The 26,279-nt window shown below is 40.4% G+C and overlaps 1 protein-coding gene and 1 non-coding gene across 2 annotated transcripts in view; both read right to left on the reverse strand.

The window, feature by feature from the left end:
* The window catches only part of Cpm (carboxypeptidase M), a 66,400-nt gene that overhangs the window by 29,118 nt on the left and 11,003 nt on the right, over positions 1-26,279 (reverse strand). The window contains exon 3 of the mRNA XM_047550217.1: positions 1,321-1,418. Within this exon, the coding sequence (XP_047406173.1) occupies positions 1,321-1,418 (98 nt within the window). The remainder of the gene's footprint in view (positions 1-1,320; positions 1,419-26,279) is intronic.
* On the reverse strand, positions 7,160-7,261 carry LOC124984091 (U6 spliceosomal RNA). The gene has a single exon (XR_007108556.1). It is a non-coding gene; the product is annotated as a U6 spliceosomal RNA (small nuclear RNA).

The raw sequence follows: 26,279 nt of genomic DNA on the forward strand, positions 1-26,279 counted from the left end.
TTGCATCTTTGCTCTGGCGGCAAGAAGTACCCTCTCTCAGCAGGGCAGGTTGGGCAGCATGCCTGGCAAGGGCAGGCTGTGCGTGTCATGGGGGTGGAGCCAGTTCCACTGGAGCCTGGGCTCGGGGAGGGTGAAGCCAGGTCAGGAAGCACAGCACTGATGAGAACAAGCCACCCAGGCTATTGCAAATCTGGAGTGTTCCAACAAGTCAGCAGGTTGCACTCATTGGAATATGCATTTACACTGAAATTCCTGTAAGTTAAGTGTTTTGTAGGGTATTCTGCACATTCTCATGCATTATTTCTTTACAGTGATGACAGGAAACCACCTTTTTTCACTTGACTGCCCAGACTTGTGGAGTCCTGGTGAGTAGAAAATACTACAGTTGTCATGTTCTCAGTATTCTAAGGAAGTAAGGTAAGAAAAGGAGGTGAACATCCTCAACCATGTGCCAGAATGGCTGGGCAGGTAAGAGTGATAAAAGGGCATTTTATGAAACAAAATAAAAAGAGTTCATCTCTTCTAACTTAAAAAAAAAAAAGGTCAGACACTCTTATGGCCTTTGACAGCATTTGTTGAATGGTGCGTCTGAGAGAGTTCTGTGTGGCTACCTAAACATAAACACTGGAAACACTAAGTATGTCAGGTGCAGCGGTGCATCCTGTAATCCCAGGCTGAGGCAGGAGGATCCCAAGTTCAAGACCAGTCTCAGCAACTTAGCAAGGCCATCAGCAACTTAGCAAGACCCTGTCTCAAAATAAAAATAAAAAGGGCTAGGGATATAGGTCAGTGGTAAAGCACCTTCCTTGGTTCAATCCAAGGAAGGAAGGAAAGAAGAAAAGGAAAGGAAGGAAGAAAAGAAAGAAAATACCGAGTATAAGACTGAGAGTGACAAAAGTATTCCAAGCCAGATGTTAGGAGTCTGGATGGCTATTTGGAATCTTCTAATTGTTCTGAGTTCAAATAAATGGAGCTCCTTTGCTGGGTCACCTTAATGCTGACCTGGATGAGCAGACAATCAACCTGGAAAGGATGGCAGGTCTTGGCTGGCAGGAGTTCAGAGCACTGTTATTCTTGTAGTTTTAAGCACAAAAGCAGCTCAGCTTACTCTCACAGGGCACCAGGTATATGACCAAATGGCTGTGCTGCTGTTGGACCCCGATTCCTTAAACTCCCACAGAAAGTCTCATAGAAAGAACTTGCTTCTTGTTGCAACGTATGATCTTCTCCATGTGTCCTCTCTAGCATTTATACCAAATTCAAGAGACCTGAGGGGATATGTGTCTGGTGACTCTGCAGAAATGCATGCCATGTACGTACCTCATCTCCATGCATATTTGCCACGTATTTGAATTCTGGAATCCCAACTCTGTGTTCTTTAGGAAACCGCCCCACGACAAGAACCCACAGGTTTCTACCTTTATGGGGAAGAAAAAGAGAAAAGTAAGTTGTCTCTTAAAATGACAAATGAACTCTGGAAGAATGAGAATAGAAGACCAGTGAGACCGTTTCTCCCACCTGATTACTTTAACATTTCTTGGTGACTTCAGTTCACATGACTAACATTTCTCTCATTTACTAACAAATGCTCTCATTTACTGCCAGAATTTAGGGAAACCCTTTCAATTTAACACAGATATTTATTATTCTAGGACGCAATTTTTAAAAAATTGAACACTTACTAGGTTACACAGATCTATTTTGTTGAAATGTTTATATACTTCACTGGAGAACCTGAAGCCTCACAGAAACAATCTTGAGAAGGCGCACAATTAAACAAAGTTAAATTACAGTTGATGGTTGACTGGAAGGGGGCCATAAGTTGCAGTGCAAACAAAGTGAAAAAAGCAACAGTAATAAGACATGTAACTCAGGAGGGAGATAGTTTTTAAAGTGAAAAACCCTGAATCCTGTGTTCAAATGCTGCAGTGACAAGCCCCTTCGTTTGTATTTTTGATGTGCATGAGTTCTGCCAAGTAAACTAGCAGCCACAACCTGTCCTAACAATGCCAAGGAAAACTTCTAAGTCCCAGCTCTGCCTTAGACTGGACGGGCAGAAACAAGATCACTGAGGATGGCCTCTGTGCAGATATTACAGCTGGTACTTGGTTCACATCACCTCAAGCAATCCCGTCATGGGTTATTGATCAAACTTCACAAGTGAGAAAACTGATCTTCAAAAATATTAAGTAAACTTTTTATGACTATGCAGGCAAAAGGAGATCATGACTTAAGCCCCCTGTCTATTTGATTTCATTTCTAGCGTTCCTCTCACCAATAAAAACTACCCATTTCTTAGGGGGCTTGGTTCCCAACCAATGCAAGCAAAGAAGTCCTTTTCAATTCTAAAATTGGCTGGCGCTTTTAATATAAACTTGGAGATTGGGCTTGTGTTTGATATCTATCAGGTATACACAAAGTTCAAATGATCTCAGCTGCATGTGGAGATTAAAAGCCCAGGAAAGGAATTTAACAACAACTAACAGGTTAATGTTAAGCAGGTTTCTGCAGAATTTCTGATCTAGTTCCTCAAATCAGGGATCTTACAGAGTGGGGAGCACTCAGTGGCAATGAGAAAGATGAGGGAGAAGCCAATATTGGATTTGTCTTTTTCAACATTTACTCATGATATTATTAGAATAATTTTTTAGGGAAATTTGTCATGACAGGTTGATGTTTTAAATTCAGTAGCTAGAAATTTTCAGAAAATGCCCACAGAATGTAGTTTGTCTGACTGATAGTCCCTGTTCAGTGCAGAGTTCTCTTTCATTCAGACATTTGACTACTACTATATCCAGATATTCATCCTGGATCAGTGACATGCCCCACGCCCAGTGATGTTTTTTTAGATGCTGAAGATTAAATTCAGCAAGCTAATTGTGTGAGATATCACTGAACTATACCCCCTGCTCCTGAATTTTTGATCTAGTTCAGAGTAACAACATGCACACACTACAGTGTGACACATATGATCACAGAAATGTGTGTAGGGTATTGTCACAGGTATAGAACAAAAGAAATGGTTACCTTTTTCCAAAGAGGGGAAATCATGAAATGCTTTATAGATATAGGGTTTTACAGATGATCCAGAATAGGATACCCTATTTTACAGAATAGGGTTCTGGATGGGTGTGGTGTGCATGCCTGTAATCTCACCCACCAGGGAAGCTGAGACAGGAAGATTGCCAGCCTCAGAAACTTAGTGAGGTACTAAGCAACTTAGTGAGACACTGTCCTCAAAAAAAAAAAAAAAAAAAAAAAAAAAGGGTTAAGGGGCTGGGATATAGCTCAGTGGTAAAGCATCCCTTTGTTAAATCCCCAGCATCAAAGGGGTGGGGAATAAGGATTCTGAGCATTATGTAGACATGTACATTCCATCTGGTCATTCCCCACCAGAAGCATTTGGTTAACCAGAACCCTCCATTCCCCAATGGTTATCTGGAACTTCAATCCTACAAAGTTAACATTTCATATGAAACAAGAAGAACTTTTTATGAGTGAGTTGTTAAACTTGGCTTTTTTGGTTGGTTTCTGGGGAATTCTTTTCTGCAACTATTAATGCTTTTAAAGTTAGCATAATCACAGATTTGTACCGAGTATGGTTTTTGTCCCCTTACAGGAAAGGGGAAAATTCAGTATCATCTCAATATAATATTTATCAATTTTAATTTACAATTCTGAGTCTATTTTTTACACAAAAGACAGGAAAAGACAGCAAAAATCTCACCTGATGTGGACATCCAATATTACTTAGTTTAAGGAGGGAAGGAAATCAAACTGATCAAACCAAGTGAAGAAGTCCTTTGGTGGGTAATTCAATCCCCACTTTAGCACAAATGACCTCTAAGTGAACTGCAAGATGAGAAACTTACCTTGAATGACTTCAGCGGCACTAAGTCTGAGAATGAAATCAACCCACAACCTAGAGAATACACACAATCCTTTTGCAGTGACCTGCCTCTTGAAGGGCTTTCCCCGCCCCTCCAACCAACGCTGGCCATCTCTGGTTAAGACCAGGGGAAGTGCACAAAAGACAAACCACTTACTTTCAACAACCTGATTGCCAAAACTAGGGTAATGTAAGCAAGGTTTTTCTTCCTCTATCAAGGTTGGAAAGACTACCTTTATTCTCTGAAGTTCTAGCTGGTAACAGGTGTGATAAAGAGTTCCAAAGTATTCTGCCTTTTTCTCTTCATTATAAAATAAATTAAATTTGGATTCCAGATACTTCAGAATCTACGCTTACTAACTCTCTCAGGGTTTAACACAAACCCGGGGCCCTCGGTACCAAATTGGGTTGCTCAGAAGATCAGGAAAAGGGTTACAGTTTATGATTCACTAAGATACACAAGACAAGAAAGAAGACAGGAAGTGCTAAAATGTACATAGGAGTTCAGGAGAAGAGAGGAGAAGCTTGGAAAATTAAGTAAGCTTCAACAGGTCAATACAGGAGGTACCATTTCCACACGAGAATCTCCTGGGATCCTTGTTTAAAAAAAAAAAAAAAAAAAAAAAAAAGGTGATTTCCTAAATTCTCTCTTTTTGGTAGTGCCAGGGATTGAACCCAGAGCCTTGTACCATGCTAAGCAGACACTCTGTCACTGATCACATCCCCCGTCCTCCCTGAATGCCAATTCCTGAGCCTCAAACTCCATCTACTAAATCAAACTCCATGGGTAAAGTCTGAGACATTAAAAAAGTCCCTTTGGTGATTCTGAGGCCTATTACAGTCTTTTTAAAAATTTTTATTTGTTCTTTTTAATTACATATGACAGTAGAATATTTTGGCATATCATACATACATGGAGTATAACTTCCCATTGTTATGGTTGTATATGATGTGGAGATATACTAGTTGTGTATTCATATAAGAACATAGCAAAGTTATATCCAATTCATTCTACTGTCTTTCCTATTCCCATTCCCTGTCCTCCCTTCATTCTCCTTTGTTTAATCCAGTGAACTTCTACCCTCCTCCCTGCCCATTGCTATTACAGTTTAAAAGAAACAGAGTCAGTGTATAGTCCAGATAGATTTGGGAGCCGATCTTTAGGTAAAACCATCTCACTTTACATAAAATGATAAAACTGTTTCTATGTTAACGGATATACTTTTGCTCCTTTTAGTTGTATGAGCACACTTCCATTTATTCTACCAGTTCTTTCTTGTTAGGGGTCCACCAAGAAGTAATTTTATGCAAATTGTGCCATGTTCACTAAAATTATGTACAGAATCTAACATTAAAAATATTTCTAAGACAGGTTTGGGAGGTTGAGGCAGGAGGATCGCAAGTTCAAAGTCAATCTGAACAATTTAGTGAGGCTCTAAGCAAATAAGCAAGACCCTATCTCAAAATAAAAAATAAAAGTTGGAGATGTGGCTCAGTGGCTAAGTGCTCCTGGGTTCAATCCTCAGTACAAAGAAATAAATCAAACAATTTCCATTGTGAGAAAAATCAATGTAAAATTGTATAATATCAAAACACGTAAAACAGGCTATTCATTAAAAAATATAGCACCACAGCAAATGAAGCCTTAAACAATGGAGGTGTCCCTATAAGAGATGAAAACAGCACATATCAGTGATAAGGAGGTGAGAGGGTGATAAAAATCAAGTGATTTTTTTTTCTTTTTCATCTTTCAGTTTTTAAAATTAAAAGAATTAAAATTTTTTTTCTTGGTTTTTAAAAAATAAGAACAGAACAATTAAAATATCATACTTTATCATTCATATAGTCTGGATATTATGAACAGGCACTATGCTAAGGAAATGCTGTATGCTACTGGATCTTCATAACACCTCTGTATAGGGGGGTGAAAGCCACAATTCATAGCTGAGTTAAATGGCAGCACCAGGTTCAAATCCAGACCCATCTGAGCCCAAGACTTGTGCACTTCTGATAACACCATGCTGCCTCAATCTTCCTAGGAGTAGGAAGGATAGGCTGGAGCTCTGGTTTCAGGAAGAACTCTGCAGGCAGTTTTTTCAGTGTTGTGTTTCTATGGTTTGTACCTGGGACAGGGTCCTGCCTGCTACCTGGCTCTGACTGCTCCGTCCAGGACAAGACAATCAAATCAAAGACTAAATTACGGGCACAATCCATGCTGGGTGCTGATGTAAGAACACCATCAGACTACTTCTGCCTTTATAGTTTCAGTGTAACATGTGCAGAGAGAAGCAGAGACCCTGGGTGGCCCTGACCCTGGACTTGTATACATGGCGGGACACACGAACTCGTACCCAGAGTGCTGGATCAGCTGTGGGTTTCTCAGACTTGCACATTTCTCTGTGTACCCTAACAAGTAACCTTTGACCTAAGTCAGAGCTTGAGAGAGCTTGCCCAATGCACTGAGCATCTGTTTCAAAGATAAAAGGGAATAACAGCTCTCTTGGCAAGGCTTTTGTGAGGCTGTCCCTGTAATGGTTTATCAACAGTGAGAGTTCCTTTTACCTTTGAGAAGAATGGTCCACAGATCCGACACCAAACTTTCAGTTTATGCATATTCCCATTAACACACACACACACACACACACACAAACACACACACACAAGAAGCTGATCACATCTGGTACACAAATAATGGATGAGTCTACAGAAGAGTGGAAATCATACAGTAATCATATCAGTTTAATCAGTTTCCACAGTTCAAATGCCCTCTGGATGTGAAATAGAGGAAAATTAGTCCCTATAAAGCAGGTCATTACAAAAACCAAACAAAAACTAACACAAAAACTAGCAGATGATAACAAAACAGAGACAAAAAGTATGGACAAGTTTCCAGATTGGCTATGCTTATGTGGTGTCATTTACAACTGAAAGCGTTTTGCATAAACTCATTCATTTAACCCTAAAATCTATAAGCAGTATTAATATTATGCTGCCACACATGAGGAAACAGTCTTCCTTAACCTCATACGGTAGTGGTTCTCAAAGTGTGGTCCCAGGACCAGAAGCATTAGCAACACCTGGGAACTTGCTGGAAATGCACATTCTTGGGTTCCACCCAGAAGTGCTGATCAGTGAGTACTCATCTGGACATGGGGAGCAGCAGTCTGTGTTTTAAAGAGCTCCTCAGATGATTCTCTTTCACACGAAAGTTTCAAAACCACTGGAACAAGGCCTGGGAGGCCTACCCACAGTGCCTCTGCTCTGTTGCTAACCACTGTGATACACTGCTAAAGATGGAAAGCTGCGCAGGGGCCATGCTAATCTTCTCTGTATCGTTCCAATTTTAGTATATGTGCTGGGGGTGGGAGGGGCTAGCATTAGGTTTAGGGTTAGGTTTAGAGTTAGGCTAAGGAGAGCGGCAAGAATGAAGGAAAGAAGGACTGTGTAGAGGGAAAAAAGGGGTGGAAGGGGTGGGGGGAGGGGAAAAATAAAAAAAAACATCATTACCCTATGTAAATGTAAAAAAAAAAAAAAAAAAGATGGAAAGCTGCATGTATATACAATGAAATCAAGGAAGAAAAAGAATCAAAGGAACATAAACCTATGAGCCAAGGTTGCTGTGTGCCCAGCTTCTGTTGTGGAGATGTTTTTCTTTCTGTGGAGAACCAGTAATGGAAGAAGGGAGATGAGGGGTACTGAGGACAGTTTGAGAAGTTATAGATGTTGTTTGCTCTTTTGGTTCTGTTTTGATTATCTGTTATGTTCCCCAAACTTCTCTCCACTTAAGGACTACAGGAGGCCTCAATGACTTTCTTTGCCCCAAATGTGTAAAAAACTGGGGTGGCAGAATTTCTGGGATCTGGCTGCCCAACCTGTGTCTCTCAGCCTAAGATAGCCTCTGCTGAATTTTCTGCTTTTTCAAATCATACATATTAAAAATAAGAAGAAGAAGGAAAAAAAAAAAAAAACCACAAATTCTAAGAAATTTCTCCAGAGTATTCTGACTCACCAGAATATTTTGATAATATACGACATCATAAAACCTGTCATTGCAAAACAATCTGCCATTCAGTCAATTTCCACAAGGTTTCATGTGGGTGAGTCTTGCTTTTAACAATGTTATCAATGCTACCCCAACCATCCCGTTCTTCTGCTCCCCTGTGGTACCTCCCACGGTGTACCATGGTCATCCACCAGGGCTTAGGTCACCTTAGCAAAGACCTCTGAGGTAGGGTGTATTACTGGTGCCCTCTTGAACTCAGGTATGTCATGTGACTTGCTCTGATCAATGAAATGTGGGTTGACATGATGTGTCACTTCTGGGCAGAAATTTTAAGAACAAATGCACAGTAGCCATCTCCTCACTGACATGAAATGAGACAGGCAGTGTTTTGATAGAGGCTGCTCTGTCAGCTTGGGTCCTTGGAAAGATGACAGAATCAACCAAACAATGAAGGAAATGTAATGAGATTTAAGCCTTAATTTTGTTGTACAGACCACCGAGATTTGGAAGGGGGTCTTTAATTTATGGAAGACAGTCTAACTTATCCCATCTGACATTCTTTCTCCAACCAGCCCAAGCCAAAACCCTTTCCTTGGCTGAATGTTCTTCATACCCACCTCTGATACCAGTGCCTTTGCAGACAGGGGTTCCCAGACCATAAGATTTTGTTAAAGTGACCTAGAGTTTAGAGATTTCATTTTAAAATTGCTCAATCCAAATTATCTACTTTTAAACATGTTATACAGTTTTGCTTTTATACCACCAAAAGATGTCATGCCTCTGAGTATCTGCTGATTGGCAGTGGACAGCCAAAGCAAACAAACAAAAACCAATATTATTTCAATGCATTGCTAACACTGTATCAAAAAGGAACACTATAGTAAGGCATTTCTGGCAAAGTCTATCTCTTGGAATTGTTTCCTTATCTTATTATATCTTCTTATACTCCCTGCATAAGAAGTATTGTTGGTTATGCTCCCTGTACCAATAAATATTTGTAGGTAGATGGATATGATTCCAGAACTGAAGTAACACTTTGAATTCTAATAGTGCCAAGTTGAGCATGAATGGAGGGAAACAAGAGGGCCTAAATAGTTGCCATGAGGTGAGTAAAGGAGGCCAATTTCAAGCAAGGCGAGCAGAGGAGGTTCTGTGAGAATGCCCGGAAAGCACAGCCACCAATAAAATGATAGTCAGTAAGCTGCTGGCCCATGAGCAGGCTTGACCTTAGGAATCAGGAACTGAACAGCAAAGACTTTGGCCAACTCATAGATATGAGACCAAGTTGAAGCAGCAGTTTGTACTGTGGCCTGTGACTGCAGCCTTGATGCATTAAATGCAGCTGCCAGAGATGCAGACCTGGTAGGGGCTTTTAAAAAATCAGGTACATGTCTATTGTAAAGAACCATTTCTGCACAATGGCTTAACCTATCATCTTTTCATTTATTCATCTGACACATATATTTACAGATGCCTACCCTGAGCCTAGCATTTGGTCAGCTCAAACAAATGCAAGTCACTAAACTGTCCTGGAAAACAGTGATTTTTCTATTTCGGACATAATGAAGCATGTTGGATAAACTGTTATTTGGGGTTTACTCAGACGCGAGATGGATCACACGCTCCACTGCTGTTCCTGCAGTGGCTCCTCATGGCAACAAGACAGAACCCACATCCTTCAGCAGCACGTCAGACATCTCATGGTCTGCCCTGTCTGGCTGCAGGTCTCCCCCCATGGTCCCACACACCAGGTCGAGTATTCTTCATTGTGTGTAGCTCCCAAAGAAGCCAGCCCTCTGTCTCAACTCCTTCAGTACAGGTTCTTTCTTCTGCATGAAGAGTCCTTAGCCTGCCTGATCAAAGTAGCCAACTTCCACTTGCCTTTTTAAGGCTCAAGGAAAATTCCTGGTCCATCCAACACCTTTCTTACCCCTCTCCTGCTCAGTCTCATCCTTTACCAACCCAAGTTAGATGCTCCTCTTTGAACTTGCATAGTACCTCTGCAACCCCTTTCCTAACCTCACTGAAACCATAGGGTTCCTGTAGGCAAGGGTTGTGTATCTCTGTGCTTGCAGAATTGAGGGTAGTCCTGGCACGTACATAGTAGATGATTGAAAAATGCTTGCTGCATAAATGAATGACTAAATGAACAAACCAACCAAAGGAAGTCCAGTTGGAGCAGGAGTCATTCTCCAGTCCAGAAATGAGATGAATTTGTTTTCTAGTATTGATGGAATAATCTATGACTAGTCTACAAGGTGCCATCTTGGGTGAGCTCTGGAAAGAACTCAATTTTCTAGATTAGTTCTAGAGTAGATGGACCTTCTTGGAGTATTTCCATACAAGAGAGTGCTAAGATCCAAACCAAATATTTGGCTTCAAGTTAGATCTTCCAATATTATGTGGAGATGGGGTTTTATTTGCTTACACATTTATCTGCCTGGCAGTAACGTGTTGATATCATATCATATCTGAGATATGGAGATGTTAGGTTCCATTTCATTTCTTCCTGAACAGGTGAATGGGGAGCTTTGAGGATTCAATTCCTGAATCAGGGACCTTTCCATTTTTAATTGAAAAAAGGAGAGAAAGAAGAAATCTGAAGATATATCAGGTTGTAAAGATTTTTTTTTTCTTTTTAAATTTCAAGACAGTCAATGCTCCCAGAGAAAAAGCAGCTTGTCTCACTAATCACCAACTATCAACCCAAACAGGAAGATCAGAGGCAATTCCCCCGCCTCCTTCCTGACAACCCCATCTTTTCTCTAACTCCTACTCTACTCCCCTTCCTCTAAGTGCTTCAAACTATAAATTATAAAAGTATAAGACAATTTTAAAACAGTTTTAAAACAGTTTAAAAAATAGACATAATTCTCATGTCCCAATCACCATAATTTCTCTATGTCCCCTTCTAGTCTTTTTTTCATATAGAGACAGGAAACTTGTTTTTAAAACCCCAGAGTGAAAACCCCTAGAGGCCCCACACTATAAAAAGCTGAGAACTTCCCTTTTTGGTCCCTTGGGATAGCTCAACATAATCAGATCATCTTTCAGAAGGACAGTTTGGCAATAATAATGTGAAATAGAGCACTACCCTGGAGTACAAACAAGTACTTTAAAATATTTCTTAAATTTTTAAATTAAAAAAATTTTTTTTAAATCCACAACCTTGTACATGCTAACCACAGTCTCTACATGCAAGGTAAACCCCAGCCCGGTAAAGGTTATTTTTAAAGATGCAATCATTACAGGTACTACTACAAGGTTACTATCCATTTTGGGTTTTCTCTTTTATGGTGTGTCACGGACATTCTGGTTCAGGGTTGAGGTCATGGCTCTTCCTACCACATGGACATTTTTACTCCCTATCTCCTCCTTCTCTTCCCACCCCCAGTATTGGGGATTGAACACAGGGGTGCTCCACCACCAAGCTACATTCCCAGCCCTTTTCATATTTTGGGATAGGGTCTTGCTAAGTTGCCCAGGCTGGCCTTGAACTTGTGATCCTCCTGCCCCTGTCTCCTGAGTTGCTGGAAATACAGGCATGTACCACCTTGCCCATCTGGTATTTATTTGTATGCAGTGCTAAGAATTGAACCCAACACCTCACACATGCTAGGCAAGCACTCTACCACTGAGTCACAACCCCAGTCCATAGTATTGTTCTTTCTTGCCAGTGCCTATATATATCACACTGCTATAATTTATTTTGAGGTTAATTTTGAACAATTGACCCAAAAAAGTTTGCTGGAGATCTGCTTATCCTTATTACTACTATAGGAACTCATCTTTTAGTGGCAAGGAACAATGGCAATTAATTTACTAGTGTTCTCATAAACTTCTTTGGAAAAGAAAGACTTACTTTCAGGTTTCCTACTTTTTGAGTTTGTGCCCTAAAAGGCTTTTATTCTAAAGTGAAGCAAGGTCAGAGTCCAGAATGAATATGCTGAGCTTACAGTAGCTGAAGAAGGTCTGAAGCTGCCAGAATGAGGTTTCTTCAAGGACTGAGCTTGACCTAAATCTAGGACGCTTGATGGTTTAACAAAGGTGGGTTTCTCACTGCCCTCACCATCCTAACATGTGAATCTCACAAATGGATCAATGCTCTGATAAGGTGATCAAAACTAGTATTTCGGTAACACACTATCTGCCACCTAAAAACACTTGCATTTTCTTAGAGATCTACAGTTCCTTTAATGGACCTTACGTAATGATGAAGTGCACAGGTTCTTGAATCAAGCTGTCACCTACTAGCCATGTGGTATTGGGCCAACTGCTTAATCTCTCTGAATCAGTTATCTACATTATAGGATTGATGGTACCTACCCTCAGGGGGCTGTGTTATCTAATTTAACCCCAAAGCTTTAAAAACAGTGCCAGTGGGCTAAGGGTGTGGCTCACTGGCAGAATGCTTGCCCAGCATGCATGAGGCCCTGGGTTCATCTCCAGCATCATAAAAAACAAAACAATCACCCCCCCACCCCTGAAAATATAGTAAGTGCATGTTTGTTGGAGGGCCTCGAACACACACATTAACTGAGGAAAGAAAGGCCCTAGCAGATGATGCAGCATCAGAACAATTAAAGAAAAACTGCAAATATAAGTGTCCATAACATATGGATAGAGACCTTATGCCATTAGTCAGTAGAAATTTAGGTTCCAGAAGGTCTGTAGGTCAGTTTGGATAGGTCAACCAACACTCACTGAATTTTTTTATTAAAAAAAAAAATGGAGGGGCTGGGGAGATAGCTCAGTTGGTAAAGTGCTTGCCTTGCAAGCACAGGGCCCTGGGTTCAATCCCCAGCACCACCAAAAAAAAAAAAAAAAAAAAAAAAAATGGAGTATGGATTCACGAAGTAGAAGGGCTATTTGGAGATAACACATCTTTCAAAATGTCTTAGCACAAAGACTGTCACAAAAATTCATACCACCAGGCATCAGGGTGAATTTACTTTTTAAGTCCAAGGACTGAATCTCACTCAGAATCCCCGGGGATGATGCCAGAGGACAGCACCCAACCTGGGAGCGGCAGCACATTCACGTTGCTATGAGGGCAGGGCAGGAAGCAAGCTACCTCTGCTAGCCACTGATCATAAACACCTCTTTCACAACATTTTCTTACTTGGCCTGTTTCCAAAGTGATTGCAGCCATCCCACAGATTTTAACCATCTCAATGCTAATGAAACTGGAAACCATGTTAAGAATTTCCAGTTGGGCTGTGGTGGAGAGATTCTAACTTATTATTGTAAGCGGACAACCCAGAGCTTGTGAACTGGTGTGTTAGGAATAAACCAATGACATAAAATTGGTTCATTGTGAATTGGTCAAGGTTAAAAAAAAAAAAAAAAAGCAGAAGAACCTTCCTTGATGGCATGTTGTGACTAGGTAGGAAGAAGTTACACTCAGGAGACGCATGCTGAAGGATTTAGGGATGATGAGGCATGCTGCCTACCAACTCTAATGATTCAGTAAAAAGCTGAAGGAATCAAGACGACCAGAGACCAGGAGAAAATATGTACACTTCTGATAAAGGACTATTATCCAAAGTATAGAAAGAATTCTTTAAAATTCAACAATAAGAAAATATACCACCCAATTAAAAAGTGGGCCAAAGACTTTAACAGACACCTCATCAAAGAAAATATACAGATGACAAGTGAGCCTATGAAAAGGCACTCCTTGTCACTTGTCATCAGGGAAATGCAAATTAAGATGCAGTATCACTTCATATGCATTAGAATGCCCCAAATCTGGGACACTGACATCACCAAATGTCACAAGGATGTGGAGCAACAGGAACTCTCAGTCACTGCTGATGAGAATGAAAAACAGTGTGGTCACTGTGAAAGACAGTTGGGGAGTTTCTTACAAAGCAAAATCTTCTCTTATCATAAGATCCAGCAATCTTGCTCTTTATTATTTACCAATTGAACTGAAAACTGTGTTCATGTAAAAACCTGCTCATGAATATTTATAGCAGCTTTATTCATAACTGGCAAAACTTGGAAGCAACCAAGATGTCTCAGGAGATGAATGGATAAATTATATATCTGGACACTGGAAAATGGAATGCTGGACATAACGGAAAAACAATGGAATAATGGAAAAATATAAAACATCTTAAAAAAGAATGAGTTATCAAGCCATGAGAAGACAAGGAGGAAATAGAATACACATAACTAAGTGAAAGATGTCAACCTGAAAAGGCTACCTAAGGTATGATTCCAAGTGTAGGACATCCTGGAAACAGTCAAACTATGGAAAGAGTAAAAACCAGTGGTTTCCAGGGGTCAGGGAAGACAGAGGGATGAAAGGGAGTACAAGGAGGATTTTTGGGACAGTGAAACTACTCTGTGTGATATAACAATGGTTGTGATATGTCATCATGCATTTGTCCAAACCTACAGAATGTCTAACACCAAGAGTGAACCCACAGAAGGCACAACACTAAGAATGAACCCTAATGCAAACTATGGACTTGGGGTGATTGATGTGTCTATGGATGTTGATCAACTGTAACAAATGTATCACTCTGGGGAGGAAGGTTAATGATGGGGAGACTGTACACGTGGGGATGAGGGTTTGTGGGAACTCTCTGTACCTTCCTCTCAATTTTGCTGTGAACTTAAAACTGCTCTTAAAAACACTTAACAAAAGAGCCATTAGGGCCAAAAGTGTAAAAAAGAGGTAAGAAACCAGGCCCGAATTCACTGGTGCCTAGGGAAGGTGGGAAGCAGGGTCAGGAGATCAGGGTTATTCATCTGAAAGGTGAAGCCATGAGGAGGGAGAGCGGAGCCCCCAAGGTGAGGAATTCATAGGCGGCTCTTCCTGATGAAATCGCAAAACTACATGAACTATACTAGAAAAGGTGTCAAGATATTACATGGGAGGTTGAGGCAGGAGGATCACACGTTCAAGGTCAGTCTGGGCAACTTAGGGAGACCCTGTCTCAAAATAAAAAGGGCTGGGGATTTAGCTCAGTGATAATGCATCCCTGAGTTTGATCACCCCTCCGCCCCCAATAAAAAGAAAGAGAAAAAGGAATCAGTAAAGTATGGGTTGGGCAGTTTTAATCATGACTTCCACATCTTCCTCAACATTGGGTTTTGGGTCAGGGGACAAAAACTGTAAGTAACTGGAATTATTTTTTCTGCCTCAATTTAATCACCACTCCCCTTTAGTCTTTGGGTAGAACAAAGCAGCAGGACTGCTACAGAAGAGGAAAGGAAATAGATACTGGGGCAGGGGAAGGACAGGGGCTGCTGGGAAGGAAAGTATGAGAATTGCTGAATGTCACCCAGCCTGTGAACTCAGAGGAGTTTTTCTTTAAAGGACATCAATACAGAATTGTGTGTCACTTTCAAAAATCGTTTCAATTTATCATCAAATCACAGCATATATTTGTCAACAAGATTAAGAAGCTAAATGACAATCATTCAACATCTTTCCAGGAATGCCTAAATATTCACATTCCTGTTTTTATTTATATTTTTAAGATAGGCAAGAAGAATATGAGCATCCTTTAACACTATAATTCTAGGTAACTTAGCTGGTGCTAAGTAATTTCTGTAACAAAGTAACAGGTAACAAAGGAGTCTCGGTAGCAAAGCAGCAAATTTTCAGTAACTACTTTTGCAAAGTCACCACAAATACAAATATTTACTAAATAAAACAAAACCTGTGCCCAAGCAATCATACCACTGTACCACCCTACCACCAGAAATTCTCAACAGACTACTCAAGCTTGTCACAGCATTTGACAATGATGCTCTTTGCAGACCTACTAACAATGACCACCCATGGGTCCGATTATGGGAAAGTTCCTTTGGTGGTAATTTCTACTGCTGTTGGACCTGTACAGCGAGTGTTTCAGCAAACTTTGTTACGATCGCAGAGGGGAGAACGTGTCTAAATGATGTCATAGTCATGGAGTCAGAGGAAGAACTCAAAGATTTCAGGAAATCATTCTGCAAAACTGAAATTTTACATAATTTCTAAAGAAGGCAGGTATTATCACCCCCATTTTACAGAAAAGGGGCAGGTTCAGGCTGCTGGGCTTTGGACTGGGTTTTGTTTACTGTGAAGTTAATGTTTTTCTTCCCAGGTATAACAGAAAGTATGGTTACCACCTTAGATGTCACTGATGTTTACCTTTCTTAGGACAAAGATCTTGAGGCATCTAACTCCCAAAACAAACAAGAGCTGCATTTCTCACAGTTCTCTCTCTACCCGACAAATGCAGTGGTTAGTGTCACTTTACCAATAGTGGCATTAGACTCATTAATGAGAAGCTGCTTTCTGGAATGTCCTTTGTTTTCTTTTCTTTCGTGTCTGTAAGAGCTTTTAGATGCTTCTTACAATTTAAAGTCAATGTTATCTGGAAAGTGGGTCTATGCATACTTTACAAAGAAATGAGTCTACATATTTTACAAAGAAATGAGAATTTATTTCAGAAATCGGTTAAGTTTCCCAACTGTGCATTTACAATGGCCTGATGACAGGTGTTTCCTGCACTGAAAATTAAAGATTTAATAATCCCATCTTGTGGGCTGGGGTATATCTTAGTGGTAGAGCACTTGCCTAGCATGTGTGAGGTCCTGAGTTTAATCCCCAGCACTGCAAAAACAAACAACAAAAACAACTAATACTCATAATTGCAGTTTTTGCTCAAAACTCCGAACTGTCTGCTAAACCCAAGATTACCTGGGCTACCTCCACAGAAATTTTTAAGGTCAAAAATATCTCCCAGGCCCGACTCTGGCTTCATCAAACTACATAATTAGCTTGCATCTTAGATCAGCTCCTACCTTAAAATGCAGGTTGAGAAATGCCCATTTCAGAAGGAGCATGAGGAAATGCAGCTGCTAATAAGCCACTTGAGTTTATCCACCCTTTTAAAGCATATCTTATCTTGATCTTAGTTTGTATTCATTTAATTAACAATTTATGCCTTGCCAATTTCATGAAGGACAAGGAGGCAGCATGGTCACATAGCACATTGCTTAATGGCAAAGTATTCTCAATAAAGAGTGGGCAACATGCCATGTTCAAAGGTCTCGCATTGATTTCATGCACATGCATGTGTGACACCAGTCAGGACTCTTGCAAGGCACCTACTTTTCCATAGGCTGTGACACCAAAACCTTAGCAGAATGTGCAAATAAGTATGAGGAGCCATTCCAGAGACACTTTTATTTATTTATTTTTGGTGGTACTGGGAATCAGGACCTTGAGCATGTTATGCAAGTGATCTACCACGGAGCTACATATCCAGCTATTATTGTTGTTGTTGTTATTCAGTACTGAGGTTTGAACCCAGGGACACTCTACCTCTGAGTTATACTCCTTGTCCTTATTATTTTTGTTTGTTTGTTTGTTTTTGTGGTGCTGGGGATTGAACTCAGGGCCTTGTGCTTGCAAGGCAAGCACTCTACCAACTGAGCTATACCCCCAGCCCTTATTTTTTATTTATTTATTTATTTTTTTTGAGACAGGGTTTAAGTTGCCAAGTTTTGCCTTGAACTTGTGATCCTCCTGTCTCACAAGTTGGGAGTATAGGTGTGTGCCACCATGCCTGGCCCAGAGACACTTTTTGACTATGGTTAAGTATCTTATCACAAAAGATCAATGGAGCCTTGGTTTATCTTAAATCTGCTGGGACAATCACAGTTTTGCACCCATCATTTGCAGTACATGTGGCCAGCCTTTATCCTTTCTGATAACGTGCCTCTACTTACCTCAGTTGTGTCTAAGAAATTTGTACATGGGGACATTATGAAAGCTGTCATCTACTTCACCACACTCAATCAGATGGGTTGAAAGGATGACACACTCCTAACGGGAGGAGGGGCAACAAGATTTACTAGGGTTTTCTCAGTGCTCAACAAGTCAGTCATGCTCAGCAACAATTACTAACAGGGCAGTACCTCAAGACATGCCAACCATCACGCAGAATGAGATGAGCTCTTGAAGACTAGCGATAAGTATTGTTCAAGCCACCCTCTCATTAACACACTTGTTGCGGGCATGAAATGGCATGATGGAGGCCCGGGGCAAGCTGAGGAGTAGTTACAATGACAGTTTTTGCATTTGGGTGGAATGGGAGGCAGGAGAATGTACAATGTGATAGTCATATAGGGATGACTTTGGCCTAATATGGAGATAAAGTTTGATGGGATGTGGCCAGGCCTGCCATTTACCCCCCTTGCATTAAAATACAGGGAGGTTTAAAACAGCTCTCATTATAGCTATTCTGAGGAATCTTGTTGCAGGCATTTTATGTAGTGCCTCTGTGTTTTTGTATGCTTTTCTTTTTAATCATAATGAAAAATGTATGATATATCCTACAATGGGTTGTAGTCATTCTCAGATACTCTGTTTGCTCTACATATATAGTCCTATTGCTGCTGAGAGTTAAGCAGATCAACAGGAAGACTAGGTCAGCAGCATCCCTGCATTTTTTACAAGTATATCTCTTAATGACCCATACAGAATTACCTGAGGTATTTCTTAAAATTGCACAGTGCTTGACTAGCATGTGGGAGGCCCTGGGTTTGATCCCAGCACCACACACAAAAAATTAAAAACTCTTTAGTCAAAAAGAATATACACAGAACACGGCACACTGGATGCAATACAATGACTACACAGACTATAAGATGCATAGAAAACTGCACACCATGCAGTTCACGGTGGGATTTTATAAACCACATACTTGTCAGCACCTAGAGGCACCCTCGTGCCCCTTGCAGGCACTGTCCCGGACTGTGGAGTCACTCCTAGCATTGAGTGTGCATGTCAATCTTTCTCTCTCAGGCCTGCATAGTATTCTGTCGGGGAACACAAACCAAACTGCAAACCACCCACCACCCTCCCAAATGAAGCACAGACCAAGCGCATGCCTGTGTGAAAAGACGTCTCACACCTGAAGGCACTCTTCTCAGCTTTTACCCGGAAGCAGATCTTGGCCAGGAGCTGCTGTACTCACTGTAACTGGAGACAGGTCTGGAAGAAAGTGCAGGTGGTCCAAGAAGCATTCTGCTTTTCAACTTTAAAGAGGCTCCTTCCAGGGTGGTCTGATTAACCAGGGAGGCATTATAAATATATTTTCCTGACACAGGTTTTTCAGTTCTGCTTCATGAAGGCTCATTGGAGCTTAATTCTTTCCTGACTACGGCATTTACTGAAGTAGTCACTTCATTAGACATCATGGCATAGGGTTATGGTAATCTGGAACCAGAAGACTTGGGTTCACATGGAAACTGCTGCTTTTGGTGTGACTGTAATTTGATGGTGCCTCAGTTTCCTGATGTGTAAAATAAGGCTCATCACAGTTGCTGTAAAGAGCAGAGGAGCTAAAATACAGAGAGCGCTTAGAGCAGGGCCCGCACATATGCAGTAAGAAAACATGTGCTTGTTAGGTGAACGTATTTCTAAACTAATCAGTGTCACAGGCACTAAGGGATCATAAGGGTCCGATGTCAAAGGAAGGAAGGTAATGCAGCAATTTGATTGATTAGCTCAGGGCAGTTCCCACCCCACTCTTCCTTGAAAGAATTGTCCACTGAAGTCTTGCTCATTTGTTAACCATACTTCAGTCACACAGTATTCTCTCTTGAAACTGAAAAATGTGAATTAACATGTCTATACAGTTTAGTAGTCCACTACCTTTGCTAGTTAGAATGACTGGAAAAATCAATTATTAATTCAGGGCTGGGTTATTTTTATTTTTTAAATTTTTTTATTTTTATTTTTTAATTTTTAAAAATTTTTTTATTGTAAATAAATGGGATACATGTTGTTTCTCTGTTTCTACATGGCGTAAAGGCATACCATTTGTGTAATCATAAATTTACATAGGGTAATGTTGTTTGATTCATTCTGTTATTTTTTCCCTTCCCCTCACCCCTCCCTGGGTTATTTTTAAATAGGGCTTTATCTCAAACTCATTTTTGTCTCAAACTATGGAATAAAAATTCTATTACAAGGAGAAATGCCAAAGAATCCAGTGCTGATTTATGTTTGCTTGTGAAGCTGTGATGCTTCATGTAGTTCATGTCAATCTCAGGACACAAAGCCAGCCAGGGCCCCTCTTCCTGCCTCGATCGTCATGACCTAAATCTACTCCACGGCCTTTCCCCTCATCACATTCCCTCTTCTCTTCTGGACCTCACTTCCTGACTGTCTTTTCAAATTCTTCAAGGCTCCTTCTGCTTACAAAAGTCATACATACTTCAAAATTTGAACATTCAAAAATATTTACTATAGAATGTGAAATCTATCCACACACACTCCACTTTCAAAAATAGAATCCAGATGAATTTAGGTGCTAAAAACTAAAACTATAAAAGTACTGAAAATGTATGGAATATATTTATGACCTTGGGGATAAAGGTGGCTTTTTAAAATGAGACATAAAACATAAAAGTTTTTAAGGAAAATATGATGAACATGACCTCGTGCAAATTAAAAACTTTTGTAGGAAAGACATTGAAAACATAGTAGATAAGTCACAGAACAGGTGAAAACATTTGCCACATAGATAACAAAATATCTAAGAAGGTCTTTGGATAAGTAAAAAAATAGGCAAAAGGTTCAAGAACATATAAGCTGCCAATAAACTTTGAATGCAAGGTTCACAGGGCCAGGGACTTGTTTGTTCACTACTGTCTGATCCAGCATCCAAGGCCTCAGTGTTTATTTAATGTTGAATAAAAGTGAAAACATGCTCATTCTCATTTTCAATCATGAAATCCAATTTAAAATGGAGTTTTGTTTTGTTTTGTTTTGTTTTTCCATTCAAATTAGAAAAAATTCAAAGTTGTTGGTTATATTGTAGGGAAATGTACATACTCATATATACTCATGTGATGTTGGGTATATATCTCATTATGAAGGGAAAGTTGTATCTACTGAGGACAAAAAAGCATGTACCTTTTGATTTAGCAATGCTTAGCCTGGAAAATTACTGGGCTGAGGTGCTTATTCAAAGATGTCTATTGCAATATGGTTCAAAATATCTAAAAGTTGCAAGTGACTTAAATTTTCACGAATATGAAAATGATTAAATAAAGTATGATAAAAATCACACCATAAAGCTAGGGGTGTACCTCTGTGGGAGGAGTGCTTGCCTAGGATGTGTGAGGCCCTGGGTTCGATTTCCAGCACCATACACACACACAGACACACGCATGCGTGCACACATGATCATACCATAGGATAGTATGAAGTAGTTTAAAACAAGGAGGCATCTCAACACTTACTGGCCTCCAACACACATAAGTGAAAAAGGCAAGTTGCACAAAAATACTTGAGAGAATGAAACCCATGGGCTGGAGCTGTAGCTCAGTGGTAGAGCACTTGCCCAGCACATGTGAGGTACTGGGTTCAACCTTCAGCACCACATAAAAATAAATAAATAAAATAAAGGTATCATTTTTTAAAAAAAGAATGAAACCCACAAAATTAGGCACGTGTATACATAAAAATGAACAGAAAAAAGTTTTGACTGTGAATTTTTATTACTCACAATAGATCCTAGACATCTCCTGTCATACAAATCTGCCTTATTCTTTTGTAAAGGTTCTATAATATTTTGTTGGCCAGACTTGGCAAAATCTAACCAATTCCCTATTGATGAATGTATGTATTTTTAAAAAAAAATCTTTGAGATATAATTCATATGCCATACAATTCACAGTTCAATGGTTTTTGGTACATTGCATTACTATATTTTAAATTTGTTCTTTTTAGATATACATGACAGTAGATATTACTATTTTTTAAGCATTAAGATAAGCCATATAACAAAATTTATCATTTTAGCCATTTTAAGCACAATTCAGTGGCATTAATTAGATGGCTAGGTTATTTTCATTATATTATAAATGATGCTGCAAATCTACATTCTCATATATACTTGGTGCAAATGTTCTCAGAGGGTAGAAAGTTCATTTGTGAAAGATAGTGATAAATATAAAGGGTGATAAGAGAAAAATGGGCTGGTCTTTCCCTATGATCACTACATTACTGTTAAACATAATTTTAAACCTTTAAAAGAGGGGATTTCCCAAAGTAAATGCAAAAGTGGGGGGGGAACACCCCACAAAACTTTTTCTTATGTTCATTCACACTGCCAAATATGCAAGTATAAACTAATTAAAGCAAAGGAAGCTTTGTTACCTGGTATCTGAATATACATAGGCTAGATGCCAGTGGAATGTGTCATCCGGTATCTGACAACTTATCCTGAGTCATTTTTGCCAAACATACCACAACCACTTAGACCCTACAGAGAGAGACACAGCCCTAGTGTTAGATCTGGTTTCCTATCTGGACATCACAATCTGATTGGAGTCTGACCTCTGGCAAGTCAATTAATCCTATGCCGTCAGGTTTCTCTCTATACAACAGGGTCAGGCCAGGATGCTGTAACTAGCGTGGCCCAGGTCCCAAAGTGTGCTGCACTCTGGGGCAGGAACAAGGTCAACCTCAACCTACAGCTGTGGCAGGAGCCAAGCTCTGCAGACTTGGAGCTTCTGAATCTGCTGGGTACTTGCTTTGGCCCAGGGCAAGTTACTTAACCACTGGCAAGCCAGTCTCTAAAGTTGCAAATTTTGCTCCCTGCCTCATAGGGGCCGTGCATATTCAATGAGGAAGCAGGAATGCTACCTGGCTTCTCAGCAATCTCAAATGGTTTACGTATCAAAACTTGTGTCAGTGCCATGCTTCAAAGTTGCCAAGTATCACCATCTATGTAACAGCACTGAAAGTATACTTCTAATAGCATTTGTTATGTGCCATTTACATTCTGAGCTCTTTATATTGACTAACATATGTATTCTTCTCAACAATCTAGGAGGAGGGTATCATTATTTCCATTTTACAAAAGAGGCAGTAGGTACAGAGAGGGTAAGACACTGGTTCAAGATCATGACTATTCAATAGCAGAGCCAGGATTTGAACACAGGCAATTTATGCTTTTCAGGGTCTGTGTTCTTAACCACTATTAAACTACCTTATTATTGCTTATAGATATCTGTGTATATATGGGTAAGGGTATAAATATGATATTGTTCCCTATTCTGATAACTCCTTAATATCAATATCTGACACTAAGATCTCTTTTTTACCAAGTTTTTAAAAATTGAAATGACTTTGCCAAACACTTCATTTTCATCATACCACTGAATGTAGAAATCTTTTTAAAATTATTTATTTATTTCAGGAGACAAGGTCTATGTTGCTCCGGTTGGCCTCAAATTCCTGGGTTCAAGTGAGCAGCCTGCCTCAGTCTCTCAAGAAGCTGGGCCAGCAGGCATGTGCCACCACACTCAACTCCTAGAAACCTATTTTTAAAATGACCAATTGATACCTTGTTATAAAGGATATACAGGGAGCATAAGAGAAGCCCTTATTAAAATTCTCATTGGTCACTTATGACCTCTAGGATCACACTGTGAGCTATGAGCCTAATGGGTTTTGGCACCCAAATGCTTGCTTTTCATACCTGCACTCCACTCCATTAGCTCATTCTATTTCCCTCCAAGTCTCTACCTCAGAATCAAATGGTTTCTCACTAGATTGCCTGTACCCATATGCCAGCTCATAATATGTCCTCAGAGATTATAGAGTTTGGGCTGTTAACTGCACAAGGCTCAGTGTTATGGCCGCCTGGGATTCTGTTAATCTACCCAACACAAGGTTATTTTGTCTTCCTTCCTTAATTTGCTCCTGTCTCCATCTGCAGCACAAAGGGAAAGCCTTCTCTTCTAGCAAATGGGACCCCTGTGGTAAAGAAAGACATAGCTACTTGTGTGACTCTACCATTCTTCCCAAAATGCACAGGAGTTGAGGCTGCTCAGAGCAGGCCCAAGTGTCCTACACTGCTCTGGCATCTCCTCCTCTCAGACGGGAAGGATGCTGAGTGGACTTCTTCCTACCCATTAGACTCCTTGTTGATTTATGCAGTCTTCCTCCAGAGGCCTGAAGTAGACAAGGGATCTCAATGTGTGTGCACTGGAAAGTCTAGACTCCTGAAAGCCAGACTCTGTCCCTTCTCTCCTACCCGTACCCTCTCATTCCACCTTGTCCCTCCAAGGAATCTGTACAAATCTGAATTTTGGTTGTGAGGAGGGAGACTCCTGAACCAGGATAGGTGGTTAATGTTCCTGAGGATTCAGAGAGACTGTCTGCCAGGACATAGCCACAGTGGGAGTAGAGAGGGTCAGGGGTGGGATCTTTTGCCTAACCCGATCTACGTGTCATCAGCCAAGACACTGTGTTATTTACACAAGCTCATAGCCTTTGGCTTGATCAACAGAATACATTCAACATTTTCTAATGTCATTTTGATCTGTTTCAGAGTGTTCTGAACCTTTGTAAAGTGTCACCTAAGTGAATGTCTCAACTAGAATGCTACATTCCAAAAGAAGGGACTAATACTCCTTGGCACCCTACAGAGAGTCTTGCTCATTAGCTGGCACATCCTCAGTTTACTCTTGCAAAGGTACCAGGGTCAGCAAGATACTTCATACTACTCACCCAGTAGTGGAAACTTTTATTCAATAAGAGCTTATATGGAAACCCAAGGTAAAAAGTTGAAGCTGATGGGTTCAATCCTCAGTACCCCCCTCCCAAAAAATATATATATATGTATATATAAAAGTTGAAGCTGAGTCACTCTGGGTTAAGGAAGGGGGCCCCAAGAGTCAATTCTCTCCTCACCTAGAAAGGACCCCAGGTCACCTCCGCAGAAGCCTCCAAGACATAAAGACCCTTTTAGAAACTGGAACTGGGGCTTTGAATACTGACAGAAGTGGGTTTGAACTACTAACTCTGCTTCTTACTAGTTAAGTTGTCTCAAGCAAGTCACTTCTCCTGGCCTCAGTTTTCCCCTCTGTAAAACAGGCGGAACACGACCTTGCTGGTGTCAGGATTTAAAATAATATAGAAAAGGACCAGTACACAGTAAGAAGCAGCCAATGAAGCATACAACTTTTATTACTAATCCTTAAATACGCCCCCTTTTTACTTGTTTTTTTTTTTAAAGGACAGTTTCCCAAAGACAGAGAACAGAATGTCCTATGGAAATGTAGTCCCCCAGGGACTACAAATATTGCCAATTTTAGTGAGAAGTTACGTGGGTCAAAATATTTTCCTTACTTATCACTGTTCTTTGAATAGTCTGTTTTCAAAAACAAAACCCGCAATGACAGAAGTCTTCTAAAACTATTCTAATGCTAAAATACAGTAGAATAAATTGCCACCACATTTTTATCCTGGATCATATATTCAAGAGACATCCCACCTCCTTAGCACACAAGGCTTCTGCTGCCCCCGGCAGCCCAGACCCATTCCACTCCAGTCTCTGTGGACAGCCCCTGTTATACAAGCAAGTGAGGTGTTTTCCCATTCACTTTACCTGCAATTCCGACCCTCTCACCTGTGTTTCTGGTAAAATGGTGAAACTGTTCAAGCATCAGCTTCCCTGATGGGCCTTTGCCAGCTTCACGAAGCACTCTGGAGGCCAGAAGGTAGAGTACAGCCCCATTACAATATTTCTCCCATTATGGGGACTGAATGTAAGGGTGCCTGACTGAGAGCCTGAAGGGAAAGGTCCAGGTCCCATTCTTTGTATATCCCCACGAAAGTTCTGGTAGACAGCAGATCAATAAAGAAATATTTGTTGAATGAATACATAAATGAATTACTAAAAGATCTGGGTTAATGAACCAAATCTATTGGTTATTAAGATAAAAATTTGGGTCATCAGTTTCTTCAAGTATAAAATCTGAATGGGGGAGTGGGTAAGGGAAAATAAAATGTTTGCTCTCATCTATAAAATAGGAATGTAAATAACTTATCATAGAGGTTTTTGGTTTGTTTTTTCATTTTGGTCATCCTGGAGACGAATCCAGGGGTGCACTACTGTTGAGCTACATTCCCAGTCCTTTTTATTTTAAGACAGGGTCTTGCTAAGTTTCCCAAGCTGGCCTTGAACTGGTGATCCTCGTGTCTCAGCCTCTTGAGTTGCTGGGATTACAGGTGTGCCTTGGCCATATTTCTTAAAGGGAACCTTTACTGTAATATCAAGTAAATTGTAAAACTACCAGGAAATTCCCAATCAAGCAAATAAATCTGTCATTTTTCTATCAGGCGTACATCCCTAGGATGACTGTGTCTCCCCTAAGATGAAGGAAAAAACGAGGTACAGTGGACAAGTCCTCCAAGTTCACCTTCCTCCTTCCCTCCCCACTCCCTTTCTCTTCTTTCCCCCTGGTTCCTCAGGTTCATGGTGCTCCTTTGCCTCCAGGCCTTCGAAGATGCTGTTTATCGCCTTGCCTTCTCCTTCCTCCTTACATGGCTGACTTCTCTTTACTTTTCAG

The sequence above is a fragment of the Sciurus carolinensis genome, chromosome 4 (genome assembly GCF_902686445.1).
Source record: "Sciurus carolinensis chromosome 4, mSciCar1.2, whole genome shotgun sequence".
NCBI classification, from domain to species: domain Eukaryota; kingdom Metazoa; phylum Chordata; class Mammalia; order Rodentia; family Sciuridae; genus Sciurus; species Sciurus carolinensis.